This window comes from Pithys albifrons, chromosome 20 (assembly GCF_047495875.1).
Source record: "Pithys albifrons albifrons isolate INPA30051 chromosome 20, PitAlb_v1, whole genome shotgun sequence".
Taxonomy (NCBI): Eukaryota; Metazoa; Chordata; class Aves; order Passeriformes; family Thamnophilidae; genus Pithys; species Pithys albifrons.
The window spans coordinates 7,930,777-7,957,687 of record NC_092477.1 but is presented as its reverse complement, the minus strand read 5'-3'; the positions used below and the strand labels follow the sequence as shown (position 1 = coordinate 7,957,687).

General features: G+C 46.8%; 1 protein-coding gene across 2 annotated transcripts; it reads right to left on the bottom strand.

The window, feature by feature from the left end:
- Positions 1-10: 10 nt before the first annotated feature.
- On the bottom strand, positions 11-26,884 carry NUP188 (nucleoporin 188). Of its 2 annotated transcripts, none has more exons than XM_071574458.1 (44): positions 26,828-26,884; positions 24,998-25,052; positions 24,359-24,432; positions 23,475-23,559; positions 22,745-22,825; positions 22,260-22,304; positions 21,416-21,508; positions 21,184-21,303; positions 20,604-20,815; positions 19,797-19,911; positions 19,074-19,274; positions 18,279-18,368; positions 17,692-17,757; positions 17,049-17,168; positions 16,471-16,597; positions 16,209-16,364; positions 15,734-15,860; positions 15,039-15,126; positions 14,879-14,955; positions 14,626-14,740; positions 14,365-14,485; positions 14,069-14,135; positions 13,542-13,670; positions 13,242-13,375; positions 12,756-12,862; positions 11,592-11,798; positions 10,766-10,935; positions 10,411-10,480; positions 9,783-9,850; positions 8,970-9,165; positions 8,425-8,502; positions 8,001-8,086; positions 7,387-7,532; positions 6,133-6,314; positions 5,535-5,735; positions 4,825-4,917; positions 4,508-4,666; positions 3,793-3,930; positions 3,482-3,556; positions 2,584-2,793; positions 1,753-1,884; positions 1,585-1,655; positions 1,016-1,145; positions 11-850 (listed from the first exon to the last, which is right to left on the bottom strand). In XM_071574458.1, the coding sequence occupies exons 1-44, from the start codon at positions 26,851-26,853 to the stop codon at positions 680-682; spliced, it is 5,214 nt and encodes a 1,737-aa protein (XP_071430559.1). In that variant the 5' UTR covers positions 26,854-26,884; the 3' UTR covers positions 11-679. The 2 variants fall into 2 exon arrangements, with proteins under 2 accessions (XP_071430559.1, XP_071430560.1); XM_071574459.1 differs by having other exon boundaries at positions 13,542-13,667.
- Between the last annotated feature and the right edge of the window lie 27 nt (positions 26,885-26,911).

The window sequence follows — 26,911 nt, the reverse complement described above, 5'->3', positions numbered from 1 at the left end:
CGAACCCAGCTGCTGTCTAAAAAGGTTTTAATATCAGTATAAATAGGGCACAGTTGAAAAAAACTGCAAGACTGGAGCAATGGAATTTTGACATAAAAACCTTAAGTGAGGCCTTGCTCTTCAGAAACACACACAACACACAGACTGCAGGGCGAAGGGAAGGCGTGAGCACACATACACCACCATGCCTTGAACCATTCAGTACAAAAACAGCAGTAGAAAGAAGGTCTCTGAATTGCTGGCTGATCCCTTGGGTGTGCCTTAGCTGGACTCTGTGTGGGAGACACAGATTGCACCTTGTGTTAGGAGCAGAGTTAATGCCCAGCAGAAAGTGTCTTCTCTCCATCCAGCCACAGCTCCCCCAGCTGAGGGACAAGCTACAAAAATAAAAGTTTTGACTGTTCGGTGCTTGTGCCCAGCCAGGATGCTCTGGCAGAGGAAATGAGCAGGCTGTGCCTGTGGGCTGGTCACCACAGCTCTGGGCTCCCCTTACGTTCACTCTGCTCCTGAGTGGCAAGAGTTCCATGGGATCTCACTGCTTGGGTGACACCACTGCCCAACCTGGCCTCCCTCCCTTGCCCAGTCCTTGTTCCAGCTCTGCCAAAGGTGATGCCATCTGTGGTGGACATGAACTGTTCCGCTGCAGGTCCTGAAAAGGGAGGCAGGGCCAGGACAGAATCTATCTCTGCACGTGCCGGACAAAGGCCTGCACGAGCTGGAACAAGGGCTCCTGCCCCTCTGGGCCCAGCTTGGAGGCAGACTTTCCTTGGGGAGAGGGGAGGACCCCGCTGGCAGGTGAAGAGGGACCACCCCGGCGGAAGTAACGAGACAGGCTGGAGAGCAGCGTACTCTGGAACCAGAAGCGTGGAACAAGTCAGAGCTTTGTGACCCACCACACACCCTCTCCCTCCCCAGACCAGGCTCCCATGGCCAGAACATGCAGCCCACGGCTCTTCATTCATGCTGGGAAATGTGGCCTTCCCCCACAAGGGGCAGGGTGGCCCAGGCTGCTCACCAGCTCCGAGCTGAGCTCCTGCTTCATGCGCTGCTTGTCCCGGGGGTGCACGGCCGGGTCCCGCAGGTACCGCACGGCCTGCGAGATGAGCAGGTAGAAACAGTTCTCCATAGTAAACATGAGCAGAGACCTGGGTGGAGAAACACAAATCAGCAGGAGCCAAGAAGGTTTCAGCACACTGCAGTTTCCAGGGCAAGTGCCCAAAGAAAGGCTCTGCACACAGGGGACGTACAGGGAACTGTGTTACTGTGCACACTCGATGCCCAGAACTGTACCCTGCAGACCAGAAACCCCTGTGGCCATCAGGGAACTGATTTAAAAGTACCAGTAAATAAGCATCAAACACCTCTTTCCTTGCATCTTCAGTGATTTATGATGGGATGGCTTCACACACCCTTCCCCCAAAACATCCTGCTTGCTTGGAGAGCTGCTGATGGGCCCTCTGAACTCCTCAGATTCAGAGTGAGAAGCTCTGAAGCCACACAAATGCCTCTAAACTTCAGTTCTGATGTGAGGAGCTCTGGGTTCTGCTGCTTGGCTGTGACTACAGCAAACAACTAGAAACTTACTTGAGGGTTTTGGTTCCCTCTTGCATATTCAGCCCTGCAGCCTGAGGGAAAGGTTCCTTCTTCTTATCCAGCTTGGAGGGAAAAAGACAGGCATTAGGAGACACAAAAGAACTACTCATGCCCTTCAGAGCAGCAGCTGAAGGAGCACTCTAGGGTCAAGGCCAGTACCTCTCCCAGCATGTTCAGGGCCACGTTGACTGTGGCCAGGAGGGTCCCAAAGGAAGGGGCGACATCCGAGTCAAAGGCTGGTGTGGTGAAACTCAAGACAAAGAGCACGTTGTACTCAGCAAGGTCCAGAGACTGCAGAGACACGGAAAGAGGTGTGAGACCCTCGAAGCCATGACTGTGCTGTTGCCATAAACAGGAATACCCAGTCCCTTATCATGCTTTTTACATGGAGCAATAGAAGCACTGTGGTAATTTCCCAGATCTGAGGTTACAGATGGAGCAGTAAATGTTCTGCACAGCACTGCACAACCAGGGTTTTCTCTCACAGCCCCTCAGCTGTACAGCTGCCACCACTGGCACACCAAGGCACTGACTGCTGCCACGCTGTTCTCAAACACCCAGATGTACCAGAGGCACAGGAAAAGGAAGCTCCCTATCCAACAGTTAGCAACAGGATACTGCCAGAATCAAGGATTAAACCCTCCTTTTCTGAAGCTGCAGATCACACCACTATGGGATTAGCCACAGGATTCTTTCCTGAAGAGTGGTGCACTGAGGGTACAAGCCCACTGGCTTATTGCCTGCTCCAGTAGGATCACACACACACAGGGTCATGTAGGTCACACAAAAGCTCAGCCAAGCCTTCCCTTCACACTGACGAGTGCCTGACTCCCAGGGGAATGCCTTGTGTCCTGCCTTCCTGCTCCGTGCAGCAGAACAGCAGACAGATGTACAGTGGGGTCACTGTGCCTCTCTCACAGAGCCAGAACATCCCTGGAAATGCTGGGAATTCCCTCCTTTCATGGAGCAGCACCTCTCCTCTGTCCCTACCTGGTCAAGGAGGATCTGGCAGACATCAGGGGTGAAGTGGCGCAGGGCAGCAAGAGACTTGCTGAGGATCTTGAGGAGGCTGTACTGCACTGTGAGCAGGGCCTTCTGCTCTGCTGCCTCTGACTCGGGGCTGGGGTGTTTGGAGGAGGCCTGGGGGTTCCTCTGCACTCGGGGAGTCACGCTGGATGGGAGGGAATCGCCGTTTTTGGTCTGTGGAGAAAGCAAAAAAAGAAGGTCTCGAACACCAATAGGGTTATTTTGCACTAAGACAAATGATTGGAGGAAAAAAAAGTGTTGTGAACAAAGGGAATGAGAAAATAAGGCATCCAAAGTCTGAGAGTCTACACTTGGTGTGCACTGGGGAGGCTCTGCATTGCAGGGAGGCAGCTGCAGAGGCTGTTTAGGTTCCACACTGCAGAAAAAGAACAATCAGCACACCAAGCCTGAGCCACGCTGAAATAACACAGCAGCAGCAATGCATCTTCTCCACTTGGTGTGTCCGAGGATGTCCCAAGAACAAGAACTACCTTCCTTGAACAAATTAAATCAAATCAAGGACACCAGGTCAACAGTGGCTTAATTAATGGCACCCCAGAGTCCTACAGCAATGCAGCCTTCTGGCTGCAGTGTATAATGACAACAGCACCATTCAACACAGGCTGTTGGTTCTCTAGGACTGGCTTTACTCTGTCCAAAGGTTTTTAGAGTCCAGACTACTCTTTGCACAGTTTTTTTTGCTGTGGAGAAATGCAAATCCTAACTGTTGATGGCTGCCAGGAATTCCCACTAGGATTACCAACAGTCCATTCAGCATCCAAGAACCTGGATATTGGATAACATTTGCCTTCCAGCAGGGAGCAGGGGCAACACTGAAGTCAGCGTGGTGTAGGATCCTCACCTGCAGGTAGTGCTGGAGCATTTTGCGGCTGTGCAGGAGGGAGGTGCAGGCCTGGCACAGGTAACACAGGTTCACCTGGAATAAACAACGTCAGGGAGAAACTTTTTAAAAGCTCAAAATCCATCTGTTCACTACCAGTGGTGGGAGCTGAAAAATCCAGTTAAAGAGTGCACTGTGACCATAAAGGATCCATGCAGTTCCTAATAAAAGAACAGTGATAAAAAGGTGATACAGTGCCATTTTCTCACAAGACATCCAAACTCCTGCACTCCATAGCAATGTATTATGTACAGCAAAATCCTGATTCCTACCTGCATGTCCCTCATGAGCTGTGGCAGGTGGAAATGCCACTCCTTTGTGAAATTGGAGAGCTGAAGGATGAAGCCAACGGTGTGATCGGCCTCCTCCAGACAGGCCAAGCTCTGCACTGTCCGTACTGCATTCAGGCACTGACAAGGAGAGGGAAGCACATCAGGGCCATGACAGGCAAACCACAGAAATCCCATTCCTTCCTTTAGAAATAAAAGCTGAAGGTGCAGTCTGCACTGACACAGTCCAGCCAGGACAGGTATTTCAGTACTGCAGGACACAAGTTTGCTGACCCTGCAGTGACTGAACTCTCAGCACAGCATTTCCATTATCTGAGCCAGGCTGAGCTGAAGCCATCCCCAAGAACAGCTCTTGTACTTTCCATTCCAGAGCCATGGCCACAAAGTGAGGTCCCCTCAAACTCTCACTTAGCTACTCTTGAGTTGGCTCATTAACCACCTGCAGCAAAGTCACGATCCCAGGAGGGAACAGACGAGCAGATGGTGACTGTCCAGCTCCAACAGGCACCACAACAATCACCCCACCTGACTGCATGGCTTGTACATCCTGTCCTTCTCCCACCATTGGGCTATTCCCACTGTGACTCTTCCTGAGGTAGCAGCCTCTTTTCGATGCTCCTGCACTTTCTGACTCATTTCCACTGCTCTTGGCACAGAGAAGCCAAGGGAGCCATCCCAGAGGGAGTCTGGGGCATACCTGAAGGATCCTCTCCTGATGGACACCCACGAAGTCCAGCGCTTCCGTCAGGAAGTTGTACCTCAGTGTCTTGAGCAGGCGTTCCATGAGGGACATGGAGAGCCGATAGACCCCGGGCCAGGAGGGGGCATCCAGGGACTTTCTGGATGAAGCAGATGTCTGAACAAATCACACACAAGAACAAGCCACTTATTTCCCTGCACAGCACTCTGGCAGTCCCCAGTTTCTCGGGGTGGCTGCTGTCCCCTCACCATGGGGACACAGCCCACAAAGCAGGGCATGGGAAGCTCTCTGGGCACATTCCCACGTGCACTCACCTGAATGGCCCCGTTTGTGCTGAGCTGGTACACGCTCAGGAGGGGCAGGCAGACACTCTGCGTGACACCAGCCCCAGCCATGGCTGCTGCTCCCTACAAGACACACAACAAACTCCTGTTGGAATCTGTGACTGAAGAGACTTGTTTTGTATTAGGCATTTCTGTTCTTTGCACTGTCACTGTCCTTTTAGAGAACTGTCATCTACACACCCTTCTATGTTGTTACAAGTTCAGCAACTAGAAAAGCAACAGTAAAATCTCCATAACCATGCTCTGAATTCCATTTATCACTTGGATTGGTATGTACCTGATCTTTACAAAGGGCCTTGGAACAACCTTGCTCTCACCTAAAGCCCCACACAAGTTGAATTGGCAACAGGAAACACGTTATCAGAACTAATGAGGAAGCAGGTTCCAACACCCAATGCTGGTTTAACGAGGGGGTATTTGCATTGCAGAATCCATTCAGTGACAGTACCAGCTCTAAATGACAGAAACTGCCCTGGCTGGCTCAGCTCTTCCATCTGAGCCAGGGAAAACTGTGGAGAACAGGGCACACTAAGCAGGTGTACGCAGAGGACCTACTCCTTGCCAGCCTCCAAAAAACCCTTTATCTACAGCTCACCGTTCAGCTGCAACACAGTCTAATGAATACATATTCCCTCTTCAAAGTCTACAGCCATGTGCTCTCACTCCTCTGCATCCCTCACCTGTTGAGTCCTTGCTAAGGTCAGCAGCAAATGTAAGGAGGCCTCTGTGAAGTGAAGGTTTTGTTTAACTCTTAGGCTGATCTCCAAGGCAGCAAAGATAGTGGGAAGCACAGGGACCTTCCTAGTAATCTGCAGCCAGTAGTCTCCATCTTCATCCACCTCACAGAGCTCCTTGGCCAGATGCAGACCCAGGACACACACCTGCAGTGACAAGGAAAGGAGAACCAGGTACAGGGTTTACAAGGCTGGTATGAATATCAAGGAAAATCTCAAAAGCATTTACAAACACAATCTAAAGTTCAGTCATTCTCAGAATCATAAATTAAAGCCCCTGCTATTTCTCAGATAACACTCTGCACACTCCTGGTGGCTGTATTAGCACTCCTGACAATGTTTTTAGGATATATCTGAAGGAGAGGCAACAACAGCTGATTTTCCAGACTGAAGTGTAGCAAAAAGACATGGAGTAATTCCAAAACAGAAACTGCTGAACCTTCCTCTGAAGGCATCAGGCTGCAAGGGAAAGTTGTTCCAAGCAGCGTGAAACTTGTTTAGAGAGAAGAAACAAGGCTGCAGAGCAGATGAACAGGCCCCTTACCCCATCTCGCTGGTCTTTGTGCTTAACTCGGGAGGCATCGTCTGTCTCCATGCTGTCCTTGTCCTCCGCAGCATCTCCCAAGGTCAGGCTGTGCCGAGTCTGGTCGAAGAGGGCAATGACCTCATCCTGGAGTGTCTCACACACACTCAGCACCAGCTGGGAGTACTGGGGGATGTCATTCACTGTGACACACACAACAGACACCGTTAACACACAGGCCTTGTGCTCGGGTTTCCAGTTTAACTGATAACGTCCCTGAGCCACGGTTAGTATTTATTCTGCTCTCATTTCAAAACCTACAAAACAATGTGATGAACTGTGAGTGAGTTACATGACTAAGTCTAGGAGGATGTAATAAGGGATGAAATTGCCATTTGGGTAACAAAAACATGTAGTTTTACCAACAAGTCATATAAACTCACATCAGAACACAAATCGGGCACTACTATGGATATGTTATTTCATTACTGCTGATTACAGCAACTCCCACCCATTGCCCCAGATTTCTGTTGCTGGCCCATGCAGACTGGCTGCAGTCTGTGTTCTGTGACCCCATATACACATTAATTCAAAACCATTATAAATAAATTGCACCACATTTTACCAGCATGATTAGAAGCTCAAATTCAACAGCAAATAAAAACAATGAAAAACAACCCAACCCTCCACTTTATCTTCCAAAACATGTGGGCTTGCAGGGCCCAAACAATACACAGACAAGCTGACAAGACTTCTCATCACAGTGCTTTTGTATGTGTTGTACAGAAATCCTGCCCAGATTCTACTGAGGGTCTTCCAGTGCTGGTGCAACACCAGATGCCACACAAGGAACAGGGGTAATGACCAGTCCAGTTCCTCTGATTTGTAACAAAATGCACCCTTTCTGTGTTTGGGTCTTTTGTTACCCTAACTGGAAATTCATGTCAGAATCCAAGCTCTACAGTCTCTCTGTGAGAGAGCCTGACCAGAGTGTCCCTCCCACACCTGTTGAGCTGCTTCCAAAAACACAGGGGAACCAAAGTGATCAAAACAGAGGTTATTGCCAGGAGAGACAAGAGGAGGGAAGACATGGACATGGTGGGAAGGATAAACTTCACCTCTTTCCAAAACTAGCCAAAGCAAGTTAAAAAAAGGAGAGGAGTCCCACAAGTTGGTGACTCCCTTCAGCTGCTGCACTGCCACAGCACCACATGCACATTCACCTTGGTGCAGTGTGTGCTCAGCCCTGCAGCCCCTGCACATGCACCCCCTCACCTTTCATCTCCTTCATTTGCAGGACAGTGATAAGAGCTGAGAACACTTTGGCTTTGGTTTTCTCCATCATCTGCTGATCTGCCTGTAGCACTCCCTCCAGAATCTGCGTCAAGGAGTTTATGATTTTATCCACAGAACTCAACTCGCTGACAACAAAAAGGGAGAGCTCTTCAGATTAGACAAGATCCCTCAACAAATATATTGGCTTGACTGAGCTGTGTGGGTCACAGGTTACATGACCCACACAAATACAAGCAGTTCTTCCAATTAAAGTTTAAGTCTCCACCTGGATCTCACTAAAGACATTCCATAGACTCAGAGAATGCATCTTCCCTTCATTGTGAGAATGAGAATACAGGACTAACTACCACAAAAGCTCTGTTAAATACTTTTCACCAGCAAGCAGGAGGCCAAACCATAAACTGTATTGCTACTAGAGATTTCACAGAATTTCAACAACCTAGAGACATTTGGCATCCCAAAAGAGAATTCTATGAGAAGGCTTCAGCTTCCTGCCCAGTTCACTCAGGGCATCTCACTAGAGCAAAACACTTAAAACTGATCTCTCAAGTTTTTATTTCTAGCAGTGACTAAAAATTAAGCAAAGTACCCACCTCTTCCACTGTTTGAGCAGGATCAGGAGAAGGGTACAGAGCATAGACCCCAACTGCAGGCAGGGCACTGACATGGGGACCTGGAGCTGAGGGAGAAACACTGCAACAGTTACAGCTGCAACAGGCACACGTGAAACACTTCAGAAATGCTCAGCCCAAGCAGTGCCACCAAATGACCAGGTTTGTTCTTCAGCAGCACTGAGGGGTCAGAGCCAGGACCCTCACAGTGATGACAAGAATGACACATGCAAAATAAAGATTTATAAGCAGCTCATCACTTCAGGGACAGAAACACTTTGTTTCAGCCCAGTTTCACAAGATCTAAAACCCTGTGATGGCAAGCAGCTGCAGAAATAGGACCCCTCACAGCACAAACAAGATGAGCAACTAGAAAATCCAAGAACTGATAGGAAGCAGCACCTACCAAAACCTTAGTGCCATGCAGCACATCCAGAAACAACTGCTGACGAACTGCAGAGTCAGTCAGATGCATGATCTCCGCCTGGATCCACACAGATAAAGATCAGTCAAGCACAAACAAAGATGCATCTTCTTAGCAGCCTAACATCAGTTTACTGTTTTGTTACTTTAAGAATTCCCCAGATTTCACAGCTGAGTTTTACAGAAATTACTGAAGTCCTACAAGAAGTCAGCAGTGACTAATTCCCTAATGGTGCATCCCTGCCTCACTTGACTCAGGAAAAGCTCTTCAAGATCACTTAGAATTGCCATAAAGTTATTTACTGCTTCCCTCCTCTGCTCAGACAGACAATGTGCTCATTTGGATCAAACAGAAAACACCACCCGCTCTAACCCCTTGTGCCACGCTCGTGCTGTGCTGAGATTACATATACTAAAAACTGACAGAAAAAACTGAATTCTTCTTAGCTGGCCCTGGGAAGTTGCTGACTTTGTATTACTCCCGATGTCAGGATCAGATTATCATGCAAGGCAAGAGGCAGCCCTTACATGGCTGGTGGAGATGATGAGCAGCATCCTCCAGGCCGAGATGAGCATCTGGTACTCTGTCACTGAGGCACAGCTGCTGCCCTCGGTCTCTGCCACGTGCTGGGCCAGCGACTTCACGTACTCTGACCAGTAGGCAAAGCGCTTTTTGGTGGAGAAATTCTTCAGTGTGTCTTTCAGGGACTGATCCAGAGAGCCCCTGAGCAAACCAAGAGGAGAAGTTATCTTCATTTACTCTTGGGGCAGAAAATACATTCCTTCTGAGATTCAGGGAGGGAAGCTAAGGGCACAGCTTGCAAGTCAAGGTTATTCCACATATTAGACCTGTGCAGGGAATCCCACTTTTTGCATCAAAGGTGAAGGAAAAACATGATCCCTGAAGAAAATCTATGATTTTTTTTTTCTTTTTAAGCAGAGATTTTAGTTAATCCTGACTTTTCAACATGTTCAACATCAGTTATGTTGAGGAAAACGAATCAAGTGGGAGAAAACTACTAAATGTGATTCAGCAATCACTACAGGTTTAATTAGCTGAGATGAGAATTAGTTGTAATAAATACTGTATATTCTCATTCTAGGATACAAGGAAAACACATTCTCATCTAAAGGCTGCAGAAATACTGTAATATTTTTCTGCAATTGGTGACTGCAAGAATCTCAAGTCCATGTCTGCAATGTGTTCATAAATCCCTCCCACATTTTCACAGAATTTACATGTGCTTTGTCCCTCTAAGCCCACATGGTCTGCCAAGTCAGAACACGCAGCTGAGATAATTAAAAAGTACAGGGATGAGGGAGAACCTCCCAAAGACTCACTTGACAACATAGTAGATCTCCAAACAGATAATTTTCATGATTAAGGCACAGGTGTCCAAGACACTGAGCTATAAACAAAAAAAAAAGGAAAATCTGAGCTCTGAAGAGTAAGTGGAGTTGTGATTTATCCCTACCCACCCACCTGGGATGACCAACACCCCAGTTCTGCAGGAGAGCTGCTTCTCCCACAACAGCAATAGTTCTGTCACTGACCAAGGACTGGTGACAGTGAGGACAAAGCAGAGTTCAAACTCTAAGTGAGACCACAGGGCTTTCAGAATGAAGGGAAAAACTCCCACAGGGAGCAGGAATAACAAGAACCTGATCAATTCATCTGTGATACCAGTCAGCCTGAGCTGTGGAGACACTTCAGACAGCACACCTTCCACTCAGTGAGTGTCACCACAGCTGCCAGGTAACACCTATTTTTGTTTCATATGTGAATAAAGAGCAGGGAATTCCAAAAGAGAGTTCATGGCCGTAAAGCCAGTAAACATTCCCTTCATCTCCTGCCTCTGTTTAACCCACTAGATCATGGAAAGCTGCAACCAGAGGGAAGAGCCACACAGATGACTCAGAAACCTCTGCTGAGAAGTGCAGAATTCCATTTTGTTTGGATGTAACTCACCTCTGACGATTCAGAAGGCGGAGGAAGCGTTCCAAAGAGGGGATTAGTTAAATTTTCCCAAAACTTTGGCCTAAAAGGCAGATACAGAAGTACTATCAGTTACCTTGCCCATGCCACATGCCTAGAACAAACATTTAGACTGTTCCAAACTTCACAGAAAATATTGGTAACACAGATCTTTTTAGCTTTCTGTAAGAGGAACAGAAAGATATTTGCTTCTGAACTTGCACACAGGGGCTTCTCATCTCCCAGGTTCACACACTGCATACCCTCATCAGGACACAGACACAGAGAGATTAAGTGTGAATGTTTTGGAAACAGAGGGAAAATGCCTTGCAGGAACAGCCCGACTCACTTTGTCCTCAGCACGAGCATGGCACTGTCGCGCCGGTCCTGCCACAGGGCGTGCAGGAAGGCAATGGCCGCTCTGTGCAGGAGGGGAGGGCACCAGTACCGCTCCTGCTGCTTGGAGTCGATCAGTTCCAACACCACTTGGAGGCAGCTCCACTCCCCCAAGCTGAATTCCTAAAGGAAAAGGAGGCAGGAGGTTACATCACCACAGGAGCACTGTGTAGGCACCTGCTAAAGCACAGTGGGTTTAATTCCACTTGAGAATACCCAGAGAAATAAATCTGAGTATATGATGCCATGATATATTTTCTATATGACCATAAGGAATGCAGTCATAACACAGGAGACAAAAAAATTTCATTGGGGAATAAAATATGAGCTAAACTGAGATTTAGTAACGCCAAGTGCCTTCAGAAGGTCCCAACCCTAGACCTTGAACTGCAAAACACCACAGTAAGTATTCTGGAAAATTATATTGTCTATTGTACTCCCATCTTTAGCTTTCTCACTGCCAGTGTCATGAAGGAGTGCTTTAAGGTTGCTTAAAGAGCACCACCACAGAGCTGGGAGTGGGTCACAGGTATCCTTCGCCTGCCACAGGAATGTCTTTATGCTAACTCAGTACACCTGCCTTCAAATATTGGGCAAGGTTTCTTTGGTTATATGACAAAGTGAAACTGGGACAGCACCACAACCATTAATTGCAAGCACAAGCTGCATTTATCTTCACATTAAGCACACAGGGAGAACTATCAGATTTTAGAGACTGGAGTTGTAACCCTGCTGTGAAAAAAGCCCAGGGACCCTCAGGCAGGTCTCTGATGTTGTACCTTTGACCCATCGCTGCCATCCTTCACTTCCAAGTTCAGGAAGAGCTCGATGAGCCCGGGCTGTGTCTCCACGGCCACGGTGAGGAACTCCAGGATCATGACCTTGATGCGCATGTCCTCGATCCTGCTCTGCAGGTGGGTCAGGAAGGCGTCGCGGATGGCGGCGGCGTCGCTGCCCAGGCAGGCGTACACAGACATGGGAGCCACCTGCACACAGACACAGCGACCCAGGACAGTCACCCACCTGCACAGAGTGCTGCTCTGTGGACAAGGGCATATGTATTGTACTGAACCTCCACAATATTTACTGTTCATCTATGAACACTCATCAAGGAACTCAAAAGCAAGCTGGCATTAAGCAGGAAGAAACCTGCCAAGTGAGCCAAATTTTCCTCTCTGGCAATTCTGCTCTATTTCACAGAATCACAGACTATTCTGAGTTGGAAGGGACCCACAAGGATCATCGAGTCCAGCTCTTAAGTCAATGGCCCACACAGGGGATTGAACCCATGACCTTGGCATTATTACAACCAAGTTTTAACCAACTGAGCTAATCTCAGGGTCTTCTCCCAGGTTATCAAAGAACTAGAAAGGAAAAAAGGCAAAACAGCTTTGGAATAGTGTTTGTTGAAATAAATAAACCCAGAGCTGGATTGATATGCCTTAAAGAAACCAAAAATACTAAGAAGTTTAGTAGTCAGAAAGAGTAAGTCTGAAAGGCTTAGTAAATCTAAAGTCTGCTTTTCAGTAAGTCTAAAAGTTGAAAGGTCCTAATTAAAAGTTTAAATAGGATGCTCTTCTCAGTAAAACGTTGAAGTTGCAGGTAGAAAGGCATAGGAATTTTATCTAGGAATCTGACTATGGATAAAATTGCGAATAGATCAACTGGAAGTACAAATACTTTGCAGGTAACACCCCACTCATAGGAAACCTCTTGGTGAGTGCTGAGTGGCTTCTGAAACAGCAGGTCATGTTAAAAACTAAAGGGCCCTTCAGGTGATTTTTGATGTGTTCTGTCTTACAGCTGTCAGTTCACTCTGCTCCAACTGACTTGCATTAAGCTCCCTGATACAAAAATCCTGAAGAAATCATCTTCAAAGAATTTCAGAGGTGGAATCAGTGGCAAGGGGAGAAGCAAAGGAGCAGTGCTGTGTCTCATCTTACTGTAGCCAGTCGTTTGAGCAGCTGGATGGCCAGGCGTGGCAGGGCAGGGTCGTGCTTGTGGTAGATGTATTTGGCCAGGACAGCAATAAGATTGTTTCCATGAGCACCTGGAGAGAACACAAGTAAAATCAAAATGAAGAAATGGCAAGATATGGCTATTTACTAAATAATTATTTCCACAGCAGAAGGAACGAGCAACTGGGTTGTTCTCCCAAGAGAACAAGGCCTGGGTGCAGCCAGAGGCACTAATGGCAGTTGATGTAGTATATGCTGTAATTACACTAATCTCATTACAAAGCATCAAACAATAAGCCATGTTTGATTAATCCTTTAGAAGCTGTCCCAGAGGGGAAGCCTTAGGGGAGGGAGAATAGGCCTCCTCCCATCACTAGCAAGCACTTTTGGAAACCCTAACTGCTGTTTACAACATGACACACTGGAAATTGCAAAGAGCCCAGAAGCACAGCTGCCCAGGGGCACACCCACCGTGCTGGGTGAGGGCCTGCTCCAGGGGAGACACCACACTGGATGGGGGCTTGAGCCGGATGACGTTGTTGGTGACGGAGAACGCCAGTTTGACTGTCTGGATCAGCAGCTGCCCTTGGCCCTGGGACTCATCACTGCGCTCCCAAAAGAAACCAAAGCAAGTCACTGTGCTGACAGCCAACATGGGCTGTTTGCACAACATTCAAAGAGGAAGCTCCATACTCCACTGGGGGAGTAAGATGTTCTCCCTCAGTGTCACTCAGCACACAGAAGAGGCTGGAGCTGCCACCCTCCACTCACCTGCTGGACTGTGAGGCCATCACCATGTCAATGGTGTCCACACCGATGCCCATGATGTTGATGACAGCTTGCCCTGCCTCCGTGTTGGCCAGGCTGAAGATGCACAAGGACTGCAGGCTGGGGGCACTGCTGGGACACACAAGCACAGGACAGTCACGAGGAGCACGTGCAGGATTTTGCCACATTGCACCAAGAAAACTATCAAAGTAACCTCATCATTTCTACACCCACACTGACCCTTTATTCTCCCTTCTACTTCCATCAGAGTGGCTACACCACACAGGACAGTGGATGGCAGTCTGTCATAGGAAATCACACAGAAAAACAGGTGCTGTACAAACCAATGTGGTTTCTCTGTCCCTAATCTTTTCTTACACTTCCTGTACTCAGTAATGCAGCAAAGAGCTGAAACCAGCACTCCACAGCTATGCCAGCTCCCCCCAGTTGTTTGCATTCAAAAACAGTGACAGTGATTTCTGCAGAGTAACCCAGGTTAGTGCAGATCTGAGAGCCACGACCTGTCTTACCTGCTGCGAGGATCCATTTCAGGGCACAAATTGAGTATAGCGTGGATCAGCTGCAGAATGAGACACCCTAAAGCAGAGATGAGATGGACTAGTCAGGTTTTGAGAACTTCTGCCTGGGTCCTACTGTTTTCAAACGAGTCACAGCATCTAACACCCCCAGGAGATGGACAGTGCAAATCCCAAATGGCTGCTAGAAAAGGTATGATAAAGAAGGAAGGAAAATTCCCACATTCTGTCTGACAAGGCAGGTTGACTCTTTTTATTCCTTCTCCTACTCCCCCCTTCAACATCCTTACCAATTTTCTCTCTCACTCCATGAGAGTTGTATCTCCATTTGTGATAATTTGGTAACATCTCCTTCAGGACAAACACAATGCAGGGCACAAGGCCTTGGCTCTGGGTGTTACCAAGTTGTCCCTGGGAGAAACAGAAATGTTATTTAACCAGGAGGGGGACAAAGGACATGAAAACCTTTGCAGGAGGATATGCCTTATGTCACTTCTCAGTCATAGCAGCTCAGAGCTGGTGTCACATCAGAGCATTCCAGAAGCACTCACCCTGACAAGAGTTGTCACCAGGTTCAGGAAGGAGATGGTGACACTGTACTCGCCCTGGGGCTGTTCTATGCTCATCAAGAGGTTTCCATAGCCCCCAGCATTCATTCCCTCTGCACTGTGGAAGGAGCAAGAGGTTCATCACATGAATAGCAGGATTAACATAAATGAGAGATGTCAGGTGCAGAGACTGCACACTGGCAAAAAGTTCTTATGACATGTTAGGCAAAAAACAAAAGGGGGGGTTCATGAATACCTAATCATGTGATTCATACTGGACAGTGGATTGGCAACAAATGGTAAGAACCCTGTGTGGTGAAGGTCAGTCCAAACCTGCAAGAGAAAAGGTACAGATATTCCCTCTCATTCACCTATAAATGTCACCAGTTGTGACCCCCAGGAGGTCCTTTCCTCACCTTGGCTGGCATACGAGCAGCCAGCACTGTCAAACAATTGACACAAGAAGCAATAACATCCACACGGGGAGAGATTACAGTTGTGAGCCTACAAAAGAGAAGCACATGCATGAAATGCACTGCCACCTGTGGTCTAGCCTGTTTACTGGGGTTTTTTTATATCAAAACCCTTCTCTCTCACTGAAGTACATGTATAATGTCTAGGCAGAAAAATGCAGACACCAGAATCTGCACTTTCAGTCTAGACTTGCCACCTCCCCCTCACACCTGAGTCAGATCATTTCCTGCCAGAGGCAAGGCTGGCAAGACAGCAGGCTGTCACAGGCAACAATAATTACACAGCAGAACACTGATTCCCAGGCAATTAACCCCAGGAGGAGTTAATAAGTATAACTGCCTTAACACCTAGGAGTTACTGCTTTAATGCTATGTTTTATCCCACTCTATGTAAATACACTCACCCATAAAAACTGCCTTTAAATGGGTAAAACTGCACAACATTCAGAAAGGAGGTGGCAGAGGGGCCACACTGCTGCAAACAGTATGTAGGTAGAACAGTCCTGAGAGCTGAACACCAGGTTTGGGGAGTTCAAGCACTGACAGACACCTCTTGCAAAGTTCTTGACAAAATTCACAATTATCCATTGTTCCAGCTCCCTGTACCTGCCCAGGGAGCTCTGCTGGCAGTGACTCACCTCTGCAGGAGCATGTAGATTCGGGATGTGATTGGCAGAAGGCAATCTGCTATTGACACATCAGTGCTGATCACTTTATGAACCAGATCAATTATGGGCTTGACCCTCTGGCAATGCTGAATCACATCTGGGTGAAGAAAACCAACACAAGAATGCAACACTGTGCTGAAGCAGTAATCAAGTCTGGAGCAATGCACAGTAATCTCACTACACATCTCCATGATCGTTCCTCACACTAAAAAGCATTTTATTTTATCTATCTCAACTTTCCCCTCATCTAAAATGTATCTGGTCTCACTACATGGTCTTAGCTCAGAGTGTATTTTTTTTTGCAGTGAATTTTACAGAATAATCATCACCAGGTTTCTAGGAAAATATTCCATGCTCTTTCAAAAGTATTCAGTCCTATCACTAACCTCGAATTGATACCAATTAATAATTATTTAATCTCTTTTTTACTGCCAGCCTGTCTCACCTGCTGTTGATACAACATGGAGCAGCATCTCAATCTCACAGGTGAACAGTGTCCAGCTGCTGTAGGAATATTCCCACCGCACCAGGTAAGCTCGATCATCCAACATCACCTGGCCCACTGTTCCCTGAGGGATCCGTAGGTTTGTTTGACCTAATCCTAAAGATTGAAGATGAAATAAAGTCACAAATTAGTTATAAGCCAGGTAAAGAACTGAATTCCTCACAGCATTTCAATAAGAAGAGGTGAAATGCAGCCTCCTTACCAAGAGGATAGAGGAGCTTTGGAGCCTGTCTGCGCCACAGGGTCCCGTCCTCATGGGAGATCACATCTGGAGGTTTATGCTTGTACAGTTCAATATAGAAGGACATTTTATCCAGGAAACTGTACACCTGCATCAGAGAGAGCCTCAACAACACAGCCAAAGAGACAGAGCTTCTTAAAAATTAATCACCCAGGTCATCTCCAGGAATAGTTTCTTTGATGTGTACAATATTCTTCTACGATGTGACCCTACCACAATATTCTTACACAGCTTACACAGCCAGACAAGTCTCATCTAATGAATCAGGAACTACTTATCAGTCAAGTACCATCCAAAAATTAGTCAGTGTCTTCATCTGGAGCCACTGGAGTTGAAAAGTTTTCTAAAAGCCAGAAAACAGCATCCTGCAGCAGCACAGGACTAAAACGGAGCCCTGCTCACTGTTCTCTGAGAAAAGGTCAATGTCTGTTCCCTAAGACTGCAACTGAGACAAGCACATGTAATGGAAAGAAAACCACAGAAATAAATCACCTGTCTTGAAATAAATCACCTCCCAAACACCAAGAGAGATCCTGTACCTTTTTTGCAGTAGATTTATCAGAAACAAGGGCTTGGAGCAGCTGAAGGAGAGGAGTGAGAAGATGGGGGAACATTCCACACACACTGTCCAGGATAATACCCAGACCTGCAGTAGGTTCCTGGTGGTGGGAACAGAAAACAAATGTCTTATTACTAAAAAGAAAAGCTAAAAGGGTGTCAGGACAGCAAAAGGTTACGATTCCTTTTTAAGCTGTGCATTTAACATTAATCATGCACAAAAGTATCACTCCAGTCCTTGCACAGACTAAAGCATGAGGCAGCCTGCAAGTATAAGGCAAGAAGTAAGACTGTAAGGCATTACATATCACCCTAATTCTGTGACAACAGAAAGATAAGCAGGATGCTTTTGCCAGCTGTTAGTTCAGTCCTTGCAGCCCAGCCCTGCTAACAACTATCACCTATATTAAAACTCGTTCCAGTATCCTTTTCAAGAGTAAAGCCCAGGCTGTACCTAAAAGGCAGGAAAGGGCAAAAGTAAATCAAAGGCAGGTGCAAAACAACATTAGCTCCTCAGGACCTCCTAGAAACCAACTAACTAAGCACTACCTTTCCTAAGAGGAAATCTTCTGTCAGATCTTGGTTATAAACAAGGTAGGTCTAACAAGTTGCCAACACACTCACCGTCTTCCAGAAAAGCTGAGGAATGCTGGAAGCTGCCAGAACTTCACATGCAGCATCAATTATATCCTATAAAGGAAGGAGGATGGAAAAAAATCAAACCTACTTTACACAGGGGGATTTCATCCCAACCAAGTTCTGCTACATCTTCAGAATTTAAGCTCTCATCTTGACCCACCAAGATGTAACTGTTTCCTGGAGTCAAAACAGAAGCACACCCAGCCCCAGATCCCACAGCCAGCCCAAGGCCATGGACTGGCCACAACAAACATGTCCACTACATCTGCAGAGGGCTGTCCAGTCCAACTCAGAAATGGGGTTTGTGTTATTTCCATTGTTTTGGAAATAACACATCAACAACTAAGACTTCAAATGTAAGATGTGCTCTTACTGATGAGCCAGTCTGCAGAGGTGTTATACTAAGCTTGCATGGTGCAAATGCAGTAGGAAAACCAGCACATCTCTTGTTTGGATCTATCTAATCCACATAAAACTTGTGGTCTCAAATGCAGGATTACAATTTAACAAGTAATTAGCATCGGTTATGAGGATTTGTTTTAAATTATGTAAAAGATGCAAAGGATGCTTACCTGCTGATTGCCCAATGTATGCAATTCCAGAGAAGTCAGGACAAAGGAAAGAAGTCCATAAATACACATGCAGGCAGTGCTAGCAGTGCACTGCAAAGAAAGAATACACAAGGCTGTCATGGGAAAGACTGAATTACAAACACACTAACTCTGCTCACCAGTGCTTTGCACACTGAGTAACTGCCTTCCTCATACATCCTGCTGCAGAGGGGCAGCAGAACAGGGAGCTGTTACTAGTTAAGCTCCACATTAGCATGAAATACTTGACTGAAATGAGAAATCTTGCCACTCCCATTATCACAGAAATGCCTTCTAGACATCAAAATAAAAAAACACCTTTTTTTTACTTTGTGTTCTTAGATTCTCTTTATTGTGTTCATATTTTTTTATTAAGTGTTTGTAGAAATCCAAATTATTTGCTGTCCCTGGTTTCTATCTATAAAGCAGTTTCCTCTCACACATGGTGCTGTCTAATAAAACCATATACAGAGAATAGTGCAGAGTTAAATCACCCAGTACTGGACATCCACAATGTCAAATACAGTTATGGAAGCAGAGCAACAAATTTGATTAACTGCAGTCTGTTCTGCTACAACTTACAAAGCTTTTTTTTTTTTACTCTTTGGACATATTTGTTTTGTGCCTGATTCCTGATCCTCACTGAAGGAAGCAAGATGACAGAACATGCTTTAGTGCTTAAAAACAGACAGTGTGAGGGAGCATTGGCTCCAAATCATCCCCTCCCCACCACAGCTCTCCACCAGGAGCAGATAAATCAGGATTATGAACACTCACATTCTTGCCCCCACTGCTAAGCGAGCGCAGCAGCTTTGTCAGGTACTGGAACACGCTGAGCTGGATGGCAGCACTGCCCAATCTCCTGACCACACTGGTGGCCCCCTCTGGGTTTATGGTGTGGCGCAGCAGAGCCCAGGCCAGCAGCACTGGAGCGTGGTGGGACACATCCCCCAGCTGCAGCAGCTGGGTGTCCATCTCCTGCACAGAATCACAGAATCAATTGGGTTGGAAAAGACCTCCGAGATCATCAAGTCCAACCCTTGGTCCAACTCCAGTCCCTTTACCAGATCATGGCACTCAGTGCCACGTCCAGTCTCACTTTAAAAACCTCCAGGGATGGGGAATCCACCCCCTCTCTGGGCAGCCCATTCCAATGCCTGAGCACTCTTTCTGCAAAGAATTTTTTTCTGATCTCAAACTTACCTTTCCCCTGCAAAGTTTGAGCCCATGCCCCCTTGTCCTATTGCTGAGTGCCTGGGAGAAGAGACCAACCCCCACCCGGCCAGAACTTCCAAGACAAAGGCAAAGCACCTGACCCCTTCTGAAAGCAGTTCATTCTCAGCAGCTGATTGTGTCTCCCATGGGATGTGCAAGCCAGTCAGCACACTCAAGGATCAGAACACACAGACACAGCAGTGCCTGGGCAGCCACAGCCAGTTCTGCTCCCTTAGGCCTGACCAGGGGTTGGTTGGTTGGTTGGTTACTGTGCCAGTGCTGTACCTGGTGGATGTGCTCACTGTTGGCCAACTTGTGCTCCTCGGTCCTGTCATCCAAAGCGCGCTCATGCAGGGAGTCAATTTCCATGCCTTCCACCAGAATGAGAGCACTGAAGTACCTACAAGCAGAAGAAGAACAAAAACAAGGTCAGAAACTGTATTTGAGAATTCAGGTGGATTTTTTAAACTATAAGTGGTCCTTTAGTTTGCTTTGTTCAGCTGTTCTTTGAAGCAGTAAGAATTCACAGGAAGTGTTACCAGCACATAATCCAAATTGAAATGCTGGCACAGGAAAAAATACAATCTTCAGAATTACCATTTCTGGTTGAATAGACAAGAAGAGGTCACTGAAACCTGAAGACAGCATTTGCACCTTTGTAATTCTCTGCCACCTGACAGGATTCTCATTCCCCCTCATGTCCCACAGAGCACAATGAAGGCAACAGTGCCCTTTGTAAAAAGACCCACAACAGCTGAATTGAGGGAACCCAGGTAACAGTCCAGGCCAGAGAGAGCAACCAGACCAGCACAGGACTGTGAAGATACAATTTCACTACCACTAAACCACCTAAGGAGGAGTGGCACAGTATCCACTGCTATTCTTATCAAAGGCAAAATTATATACCAGATTAAAGTTGGTCTATGGATACCTCTCCACTTTGCAATCACACAATTATTTTGCTGCAAGCCTCCAATATGATCAGAAAAGTTTTTCTGCCTTCATGAGTTTGAAATAGTGGTGATTCTAAGAGGCAGCAGCAAAAATTACTTTTTCCTGAGCAAAACCACCCCACAAACACACAACACTCACCCAATACGGTCCACCAGGTGATCCATGCTCTCATCCACCAAATGCCTGTTGGTTTGCCTGGTGCCAAATCCCTGCTCTTTGAACATCTTTGCAAATGCCAGCAGCTCATCAGGTGCCATTTCAAAGTATGCATAGTAGAGGAAGATGACTTCCAGGAGCATGGACTGCTCACGGAGGCACTGCACGAACCAGCGGGACACCTGACGCTCTGTCTGCACAAGGAAGTTCCACCATCACATGTCAGAGCTCACAGGGCAGCCAAAGCAGGCACTGAGAAGTGTGGAAGAATCTCAGCACTTGTGTCAATGGGTCAATGGCAAGGAAAGCCACTATAAATACAGAGATCATGAACAGCTACACAGAAATGGTTGTTAGCCTAAGGGTATCCACGATTTATTACAAGGAACAACATTTCATGGAACTCTCTGAGTTAAAAAAAAAAGTGAAAAAACTCATTTTATGTTTCTTGGATCAGGAGAAACATCCTGTTTAACTGCACCTGCACATATGTAATTTCCAATGCACCACATATAAGGAAAGACTTTAAAAGTTAGATAAATAATAGTAAGAAACAAAATACCATGAGATTCCCATGTGTTTCCCAAGTAGGAGCTTCTGCTTTGTAGAGAGCTTCAAACTGCTTCCGGTAATTGGGAACGAGTTCCTTGTCCAACTTTTCCACACACTGGAAATACTGTGCCTTAAAGAAACACAGGAATGGATTTCTCACATGGTTTTTACAGGCACAAGTTGGGAGTTACAAGGTATTTAGGCTATTTTGGGGGCATCACACCCGGGATTGCTGCACTCACTGTGTAGGGGTGTCTCTCATCCTGGAAGTAGGTGAGCAGGTGCAGGACACAGCGCAGGATGCAGATCCTCTCCTCGTAGTAGTAATCAGCCAGCTGGGAGGGAACAGCCATCAACACCAACCTGGCACTGCCCAATCCCCTGCACTTCCCTCTCCCAGCACAGGAACACACAGTGTTGAACATTCCCACAGGTGGGGTTTCAACTGAGCAGTTTTTAAGTTACCAGGGGAAAAAAATAACTCTTAATTGACCCTGAGATGAGCTCAATTGGGTAAAACTTGGTTGTAATAAAGCCAAGGTCATGGGTTCAATCCCCCATGTGGGCCATTGATTTAAGGGTTGGACTCGATGATCCTTGTGGGTCCTTTCCAGCTCAGAACAGTCGGTGATTAGTCTGTGATTAATCAACTTTGCAGAGCTCAGTAAAACACAGCCATAGGGACATGACTATAACTACACTGTTAAGTGAGAAAACTTGGAAGAGAAAGGGAAAGAGACACAGAGAGGTGATCTCTCATTCCTCATCCCTATTATCCTCTGCCAGAAATTATCATCATCCTTAATTTCAGGGTTGTCACTTCAGACAGTAACAAAACAACCTACAAGCTTTGGAAAACAATGGAGTGAACACCTGCCCAGCCAAATGCCCTGATATTAAGCCTAAAATTTCATACCTGTACCAATCAACACCATTCTAACCTACATGCACATTCCTCCATTTCAGCAGCATCTTCTAACATTTGCTCTTTATATGAAGTAATGCTTCAATTATTTCAAGATTTTCCATGAAGTGAGTTCTCTGACAACATCTTTTCCATGGAAAATACAAATAGAAATTACTAACCTTCAGCATCAGAGCCTGACTCTGCCTTTCATCCTGAAGTACTATCTGTAAACAAAACACAACAAAACAAAGATTTTTAGGTATAGCTACTGACAAAATACATATTCACAAAAAAGACTGAAATAAAAGACAATTTTCCTTCCATTTCTTTTGAAAAAAGATTCCAAAAACACAGAGATAAAACACTCATTTTTAACTATGCATTTATTTTTCATCTCTCATTCACAAATCTGGAGCTTTGCAGTATTCCTGTGATAGAGAGAGGAGCTGAGTTCCTGCAGAGATTCCAGCAGGAAGGGATAAGCCTGGATATCAGCTGTCACATTGCCTCAAAGCAGCACTGCAGCATTGTAGGTTCAGAGAATAAAATCTACAAAGCCATTTCCAAATCAGAATTCAGACTCACATGTGCTCATGGGCATCAACAAACTATTGGCATTAAGGGAAGGTGTGGAGTAAACAGAACATTAATGGGAGCTATGGACCTTCAGGGAGTCCCTTGTTCCTCTGTAATCCTCTTGAAGGTAAGACTGTAACAACTGCACACTCTGCTCTTCATCCAGACCCTAAACGAGAGAAAAAAAATGCTCTGAAATTAATAAAAGGCAACTAAATTCATTAAAGATTCTCTCTAAATAATCAGGCAACTCTTCAAAAAAAATAATTACTAAAATATGCCAAAAGAATACCCTTGCACCAGGCAGATCCTTAATCAGCACTTCTGTTTAAAGCCAAACACACAAGCTTTGAGGTCCCTGAGTGGCAGGAGTTTAAATTCAGCTAAAGGAGCATCAGAGTCATTTAAACAAAAGTACCACCAGTCACTGAATCCAAAACTTCTATCTTAAAGAAACAGAACCTGGCAGGTAAACTGAGAGGGCTGTCAAACAAGGCAACTGGTGTGAGGGATGTGAATTTTTAGCTGAGCAGTTGTCCTGGAGGAACCCAAGACAGGCAATGGCAGTGGCTGCTGCTGAAGAGCAGAGCCCTGTGCAGCAGGACCAGGAAAACCACAGCACTGCAAAGTCATCTCCTCACTTTGGAGAAGCCTGACCTACAGTTTCAACATGTAATTCTGACATCCTTTAGATTATTTTGAATTTAAAGGACCTTAAATTCACCTCCACTCAACAGCAAGAAGGTTATTTAAATATCAGAATCCTACAAACAATTCTTTCCAGGGATAAAAAATAATCAGATGGCAGCTTCACTCACCAGAAACTTGCTGACCCTCAGGCCCAACTCTTTTAGGGGAGCAGCTACATCTTTATCAGCTTTAATTTTTTCTGCTGAACTCGTACTAAAGACAAAAGAAATTCCAGTCATTAAAAATGCAGCAATCCCAAGGAATGAACTAGACAGGCATAACTTCAGAGTTCTCAGTTTTATCAGTTTAAACTGAACATTTGCTTTTTCTTCGGTGGCCTTTCAATATTTCATACAACAATACTCTGTAACCTTCCCAGCAGATAAATCACAGAATCATAGAATGGATCGGGTTGGAAAAGACCTCAGAGATCATCAAGTCCAACCCTTGGTCCAACTCCAGTCCCTTTACCAGATCATGGCATTCAGTGCCACGGCCAAGCTCAGCTGAAAAACCTCCAGGGATGGGGAATCCACCCCCTCTCTGGGCAGCCCATTCCAATGCCTGAGCACTCTCTCTGCAAAGAAGTTTTTTTCTGCTCTCCAACTTCAATTTCCCCTGGCAGAGCTTGAGCCCATCGTGCCCCCTTGTCCTATTGCTGAGTGCCTGGGAGAAGAGACCAACCCCCACATGGCCAGAACTTCCCTTCAGGGAGTTCCAGACAGTGCTGACTGAGGTCACCTCTGAGCCTCCTCTTCTCCAGGCTGAACACCCCCAGCTCCCTCAGCCTCTCCCCACAGCACTTGTGCTCCAGTCCCTTCTCCAGCCTCGTTGCTCTTCTCTGGCCCCACTCCAGCCCCTCAATCTCTTTCCTCTTGCTCCTCCTCTCCTGAAGTCTCATCATGTAAGAGAGTAAAAATCTGTTTTTATGTAGTCAGAGAGAAATATACAACGTGCTCCTTAGCAGGAACCCCCCCTATTATTGGTTCATGTCTAAAATCAGTGACTGCACCTTGGTGGTTTGTAGTATGACAGGCCCTCCAACAGTCTCTGCCAGTGCTTGTTCAACTCTGCAGCAATCTGGGCCTAAAAAAGAAAAAGTGCCACTGAGCAGACTCCTCAAAGTGCACTGCCAAGGAGCAGATCTGTTAAATTTAAGGAAAGCAAAGAAAATTCCACCACCACAAGGAGACAGGAACAGAAGACAAGTGTCTTGACTCACACTGATTGCAGGTGCAGTGCTGAGTGAGGCAGAGACTTGCCTTGCTAATCCCAGGAAGGGCAAGGAAACAGGAGGCAATGGAAACATTTGGATTTCCAACCTCTGGGCAAACTCTTCAAAGCACAGGCTCCATCCCTGAAAATCCCTGCACCACTCAGGAGCACCCCAGGCCAGCACTTGTGCCCATTCCAGACAAGGAACCACCTTTTCCACACACCCTTCCATTTTCCACACACCCCTCCAGACAGCCCAAGCAGCAGCTGTGAACAAGCAGTACAAGAAGGAACAAGGAGTGGAGACAGAGGAACAAAAATCACACTGGAAGAGGGAAAACCAGCAAAACAGTGAATATTTTCACTGATATTCCATGAGATGCACAAATTATGTATTTGGTCACACAATAATGGCCCCAGCAGGACGTGGACTTACTGGTTCTCTTAAAGCTGATCTGCCCAGCAGAATTGTCCATAATTCTCTGCTGCTCCTGCAAACACAAGGAAAGGGTGAAAAGTGTCTTAGTGGTGACCATTATTTCAGGCTTCCACTCAGCTCACACCTTTTCAAACCTGCAATTAACTCGGAGCAGATCCCATTGAAACACAGGAAAAATGATTTAAGGAACATGAGCTTTTAGCTGAGGAGTTTCAGATGTCCTGGGAGAACCAAGGGAAGACACAAAGGTGACAACTGACACAGCAAGACCTGTGAACTATCAAAGCTTCAAATTTATATCAGGTTACCAGTTCAGTTGGATTTTGCTGCTTGGACATTTGAGGTTCATAGGAAGGAACTTAATGAAAGCACAGAGCAGAATTTTATTCAGTTACATTCAGTGCTCTCCCCCAAAGTTTTCCATCACAGTTTCATCCTCCATTCTAAGAAGAGCATAAAAGTGGGTGAAGTGAAAAACTGCAAGATCTTTACACAACCTCCAGAACATTCACCCTCAGCTTCTTGTGTCCTCCTGAGAACTCTGCAGAAAAACCAACCTGCACTACACGGAATTACAGATCCCATCATGTCCCTGGCACACACACACAGAAAACTGAGCCTCTGTAAAACACCCCAGAGAAAATGTTTGCCAAAAAAGAGTATTTCATTCAGACAAAAGATGATTTGTTAGCAATGCATTACCAGTCAGGAGTTAAACATCAAGCTCCCCATGCAAGGCCTGTCTACACAAGAGCACTCATTGCCTTATTTTTAGATTAACATCATCAAAATCCCTCCCTGTGGCAGTGAGAGGCACCTGTGACTTGTGCCACCTGGTGCCACCTGATGAATGGCAGCAGCTGGTATTTGCAGGGTACTTCTCAACCTCATTTTTCCTGCTCTCCCTCCACAGTTGGGTCCCTTTCCTGGCACAACCTCCTGACCTGGAGGGTTCAGCCTCTCACAGAGCACCCAAAGGCCCAGGATTTCACCAAGAACTGAAGAGCAATGTTAAGGAGACAAACCAATGAGCCCCAGACTCAGTGATGGTGTCAGACTGGTGCCTTCACTGCCCTGAGCACGTTTTTTTGTCATTTATTATAAGAACCGAACCCCAGCCCAGCAGAGCCAACCCTTCTACTCTTCACTCCCTGCAAAGCTCGTCTGTGAATAAAACAGACCGTGGTTTGTTGTCCATCCATTAACGAGACCCTAAGGCAGCTCAGGGGGGAATCTCTGTGTGCAGCAGTGCTGTTCTTGTCCCCTCTGTGGCTCAGAACAGCCATTTAATAAAAATTAGACAGCAAGAAAACTGCGGAGCATAAAACCACCACAATAAATGGCAAAAGGAAACGACACAAATTCTCAGGACAAACGAAGGCGCCGAAACTGTGACTCACTGAATCGCTTCCTTTACACTCCTCCCACGTGTTATTTTGACTTTACATTTGCAGCAGCCGCGCGGGGGGCGCAGCCGGGCCCTGGCGGCCGCTCGGACCCCATAAAATACACATGAATGCCGTAAAATAAACACAAACCTCATAAAACAAGCACAAACCCCATAGAATAAGCACAACCCCCGGGCCGTTCCCGTCCGGGCCGGGCGGTCCCTGAGGGTCCCTCAGGGGGGGCGTGGCCTCGCGGCGCGCGCGGACCGAGGGGCGGGGCCGGCCCGGCCGCGGTTAAACCCTCCCGGCACCGCGCTGCGCCCCCCCCCCCGCCGGCCCCTCTCGCCCCCCGGCCCTGCGGAGCGCGGCCCGCCCGCACACAGAGCCGGGGCCGCCCCGGTGTCCGTCCGTCCATCTGTCCATCCCCCCGGCCCCGCACCTCGCGCTCAGCCCGCCCGCCGCCATCTTCGCTCCGCGCTCACGTGACCGCTCGCCCCGCCCCCTCTTCCACCTCCCGCGCCGG

Excerpts from the sequence above, each read along its gene's own strand:
- NUP188 (XM_071574458.1), bottom strand. The coding sequence starts at position 26,853 with ATGGCGGCGGGCGGGCTGAGCGCGAG. Across the intron at positions 3,557-3,792 it reads AGCTCATGAGGGACATGCAG|GTGAACCTGTGTTACCTGTG; the intron begins GTAGGAATCAGG and ends TGTTTATTCCAG. Across the intron at positions 2,794-3,481 it reads TGCTCCAGCACTACCTGCAG|ACCAAAAACGGCGATTCCCT; the intron begins GTGAGGATCCTA and ends CTTTCTCCACAG.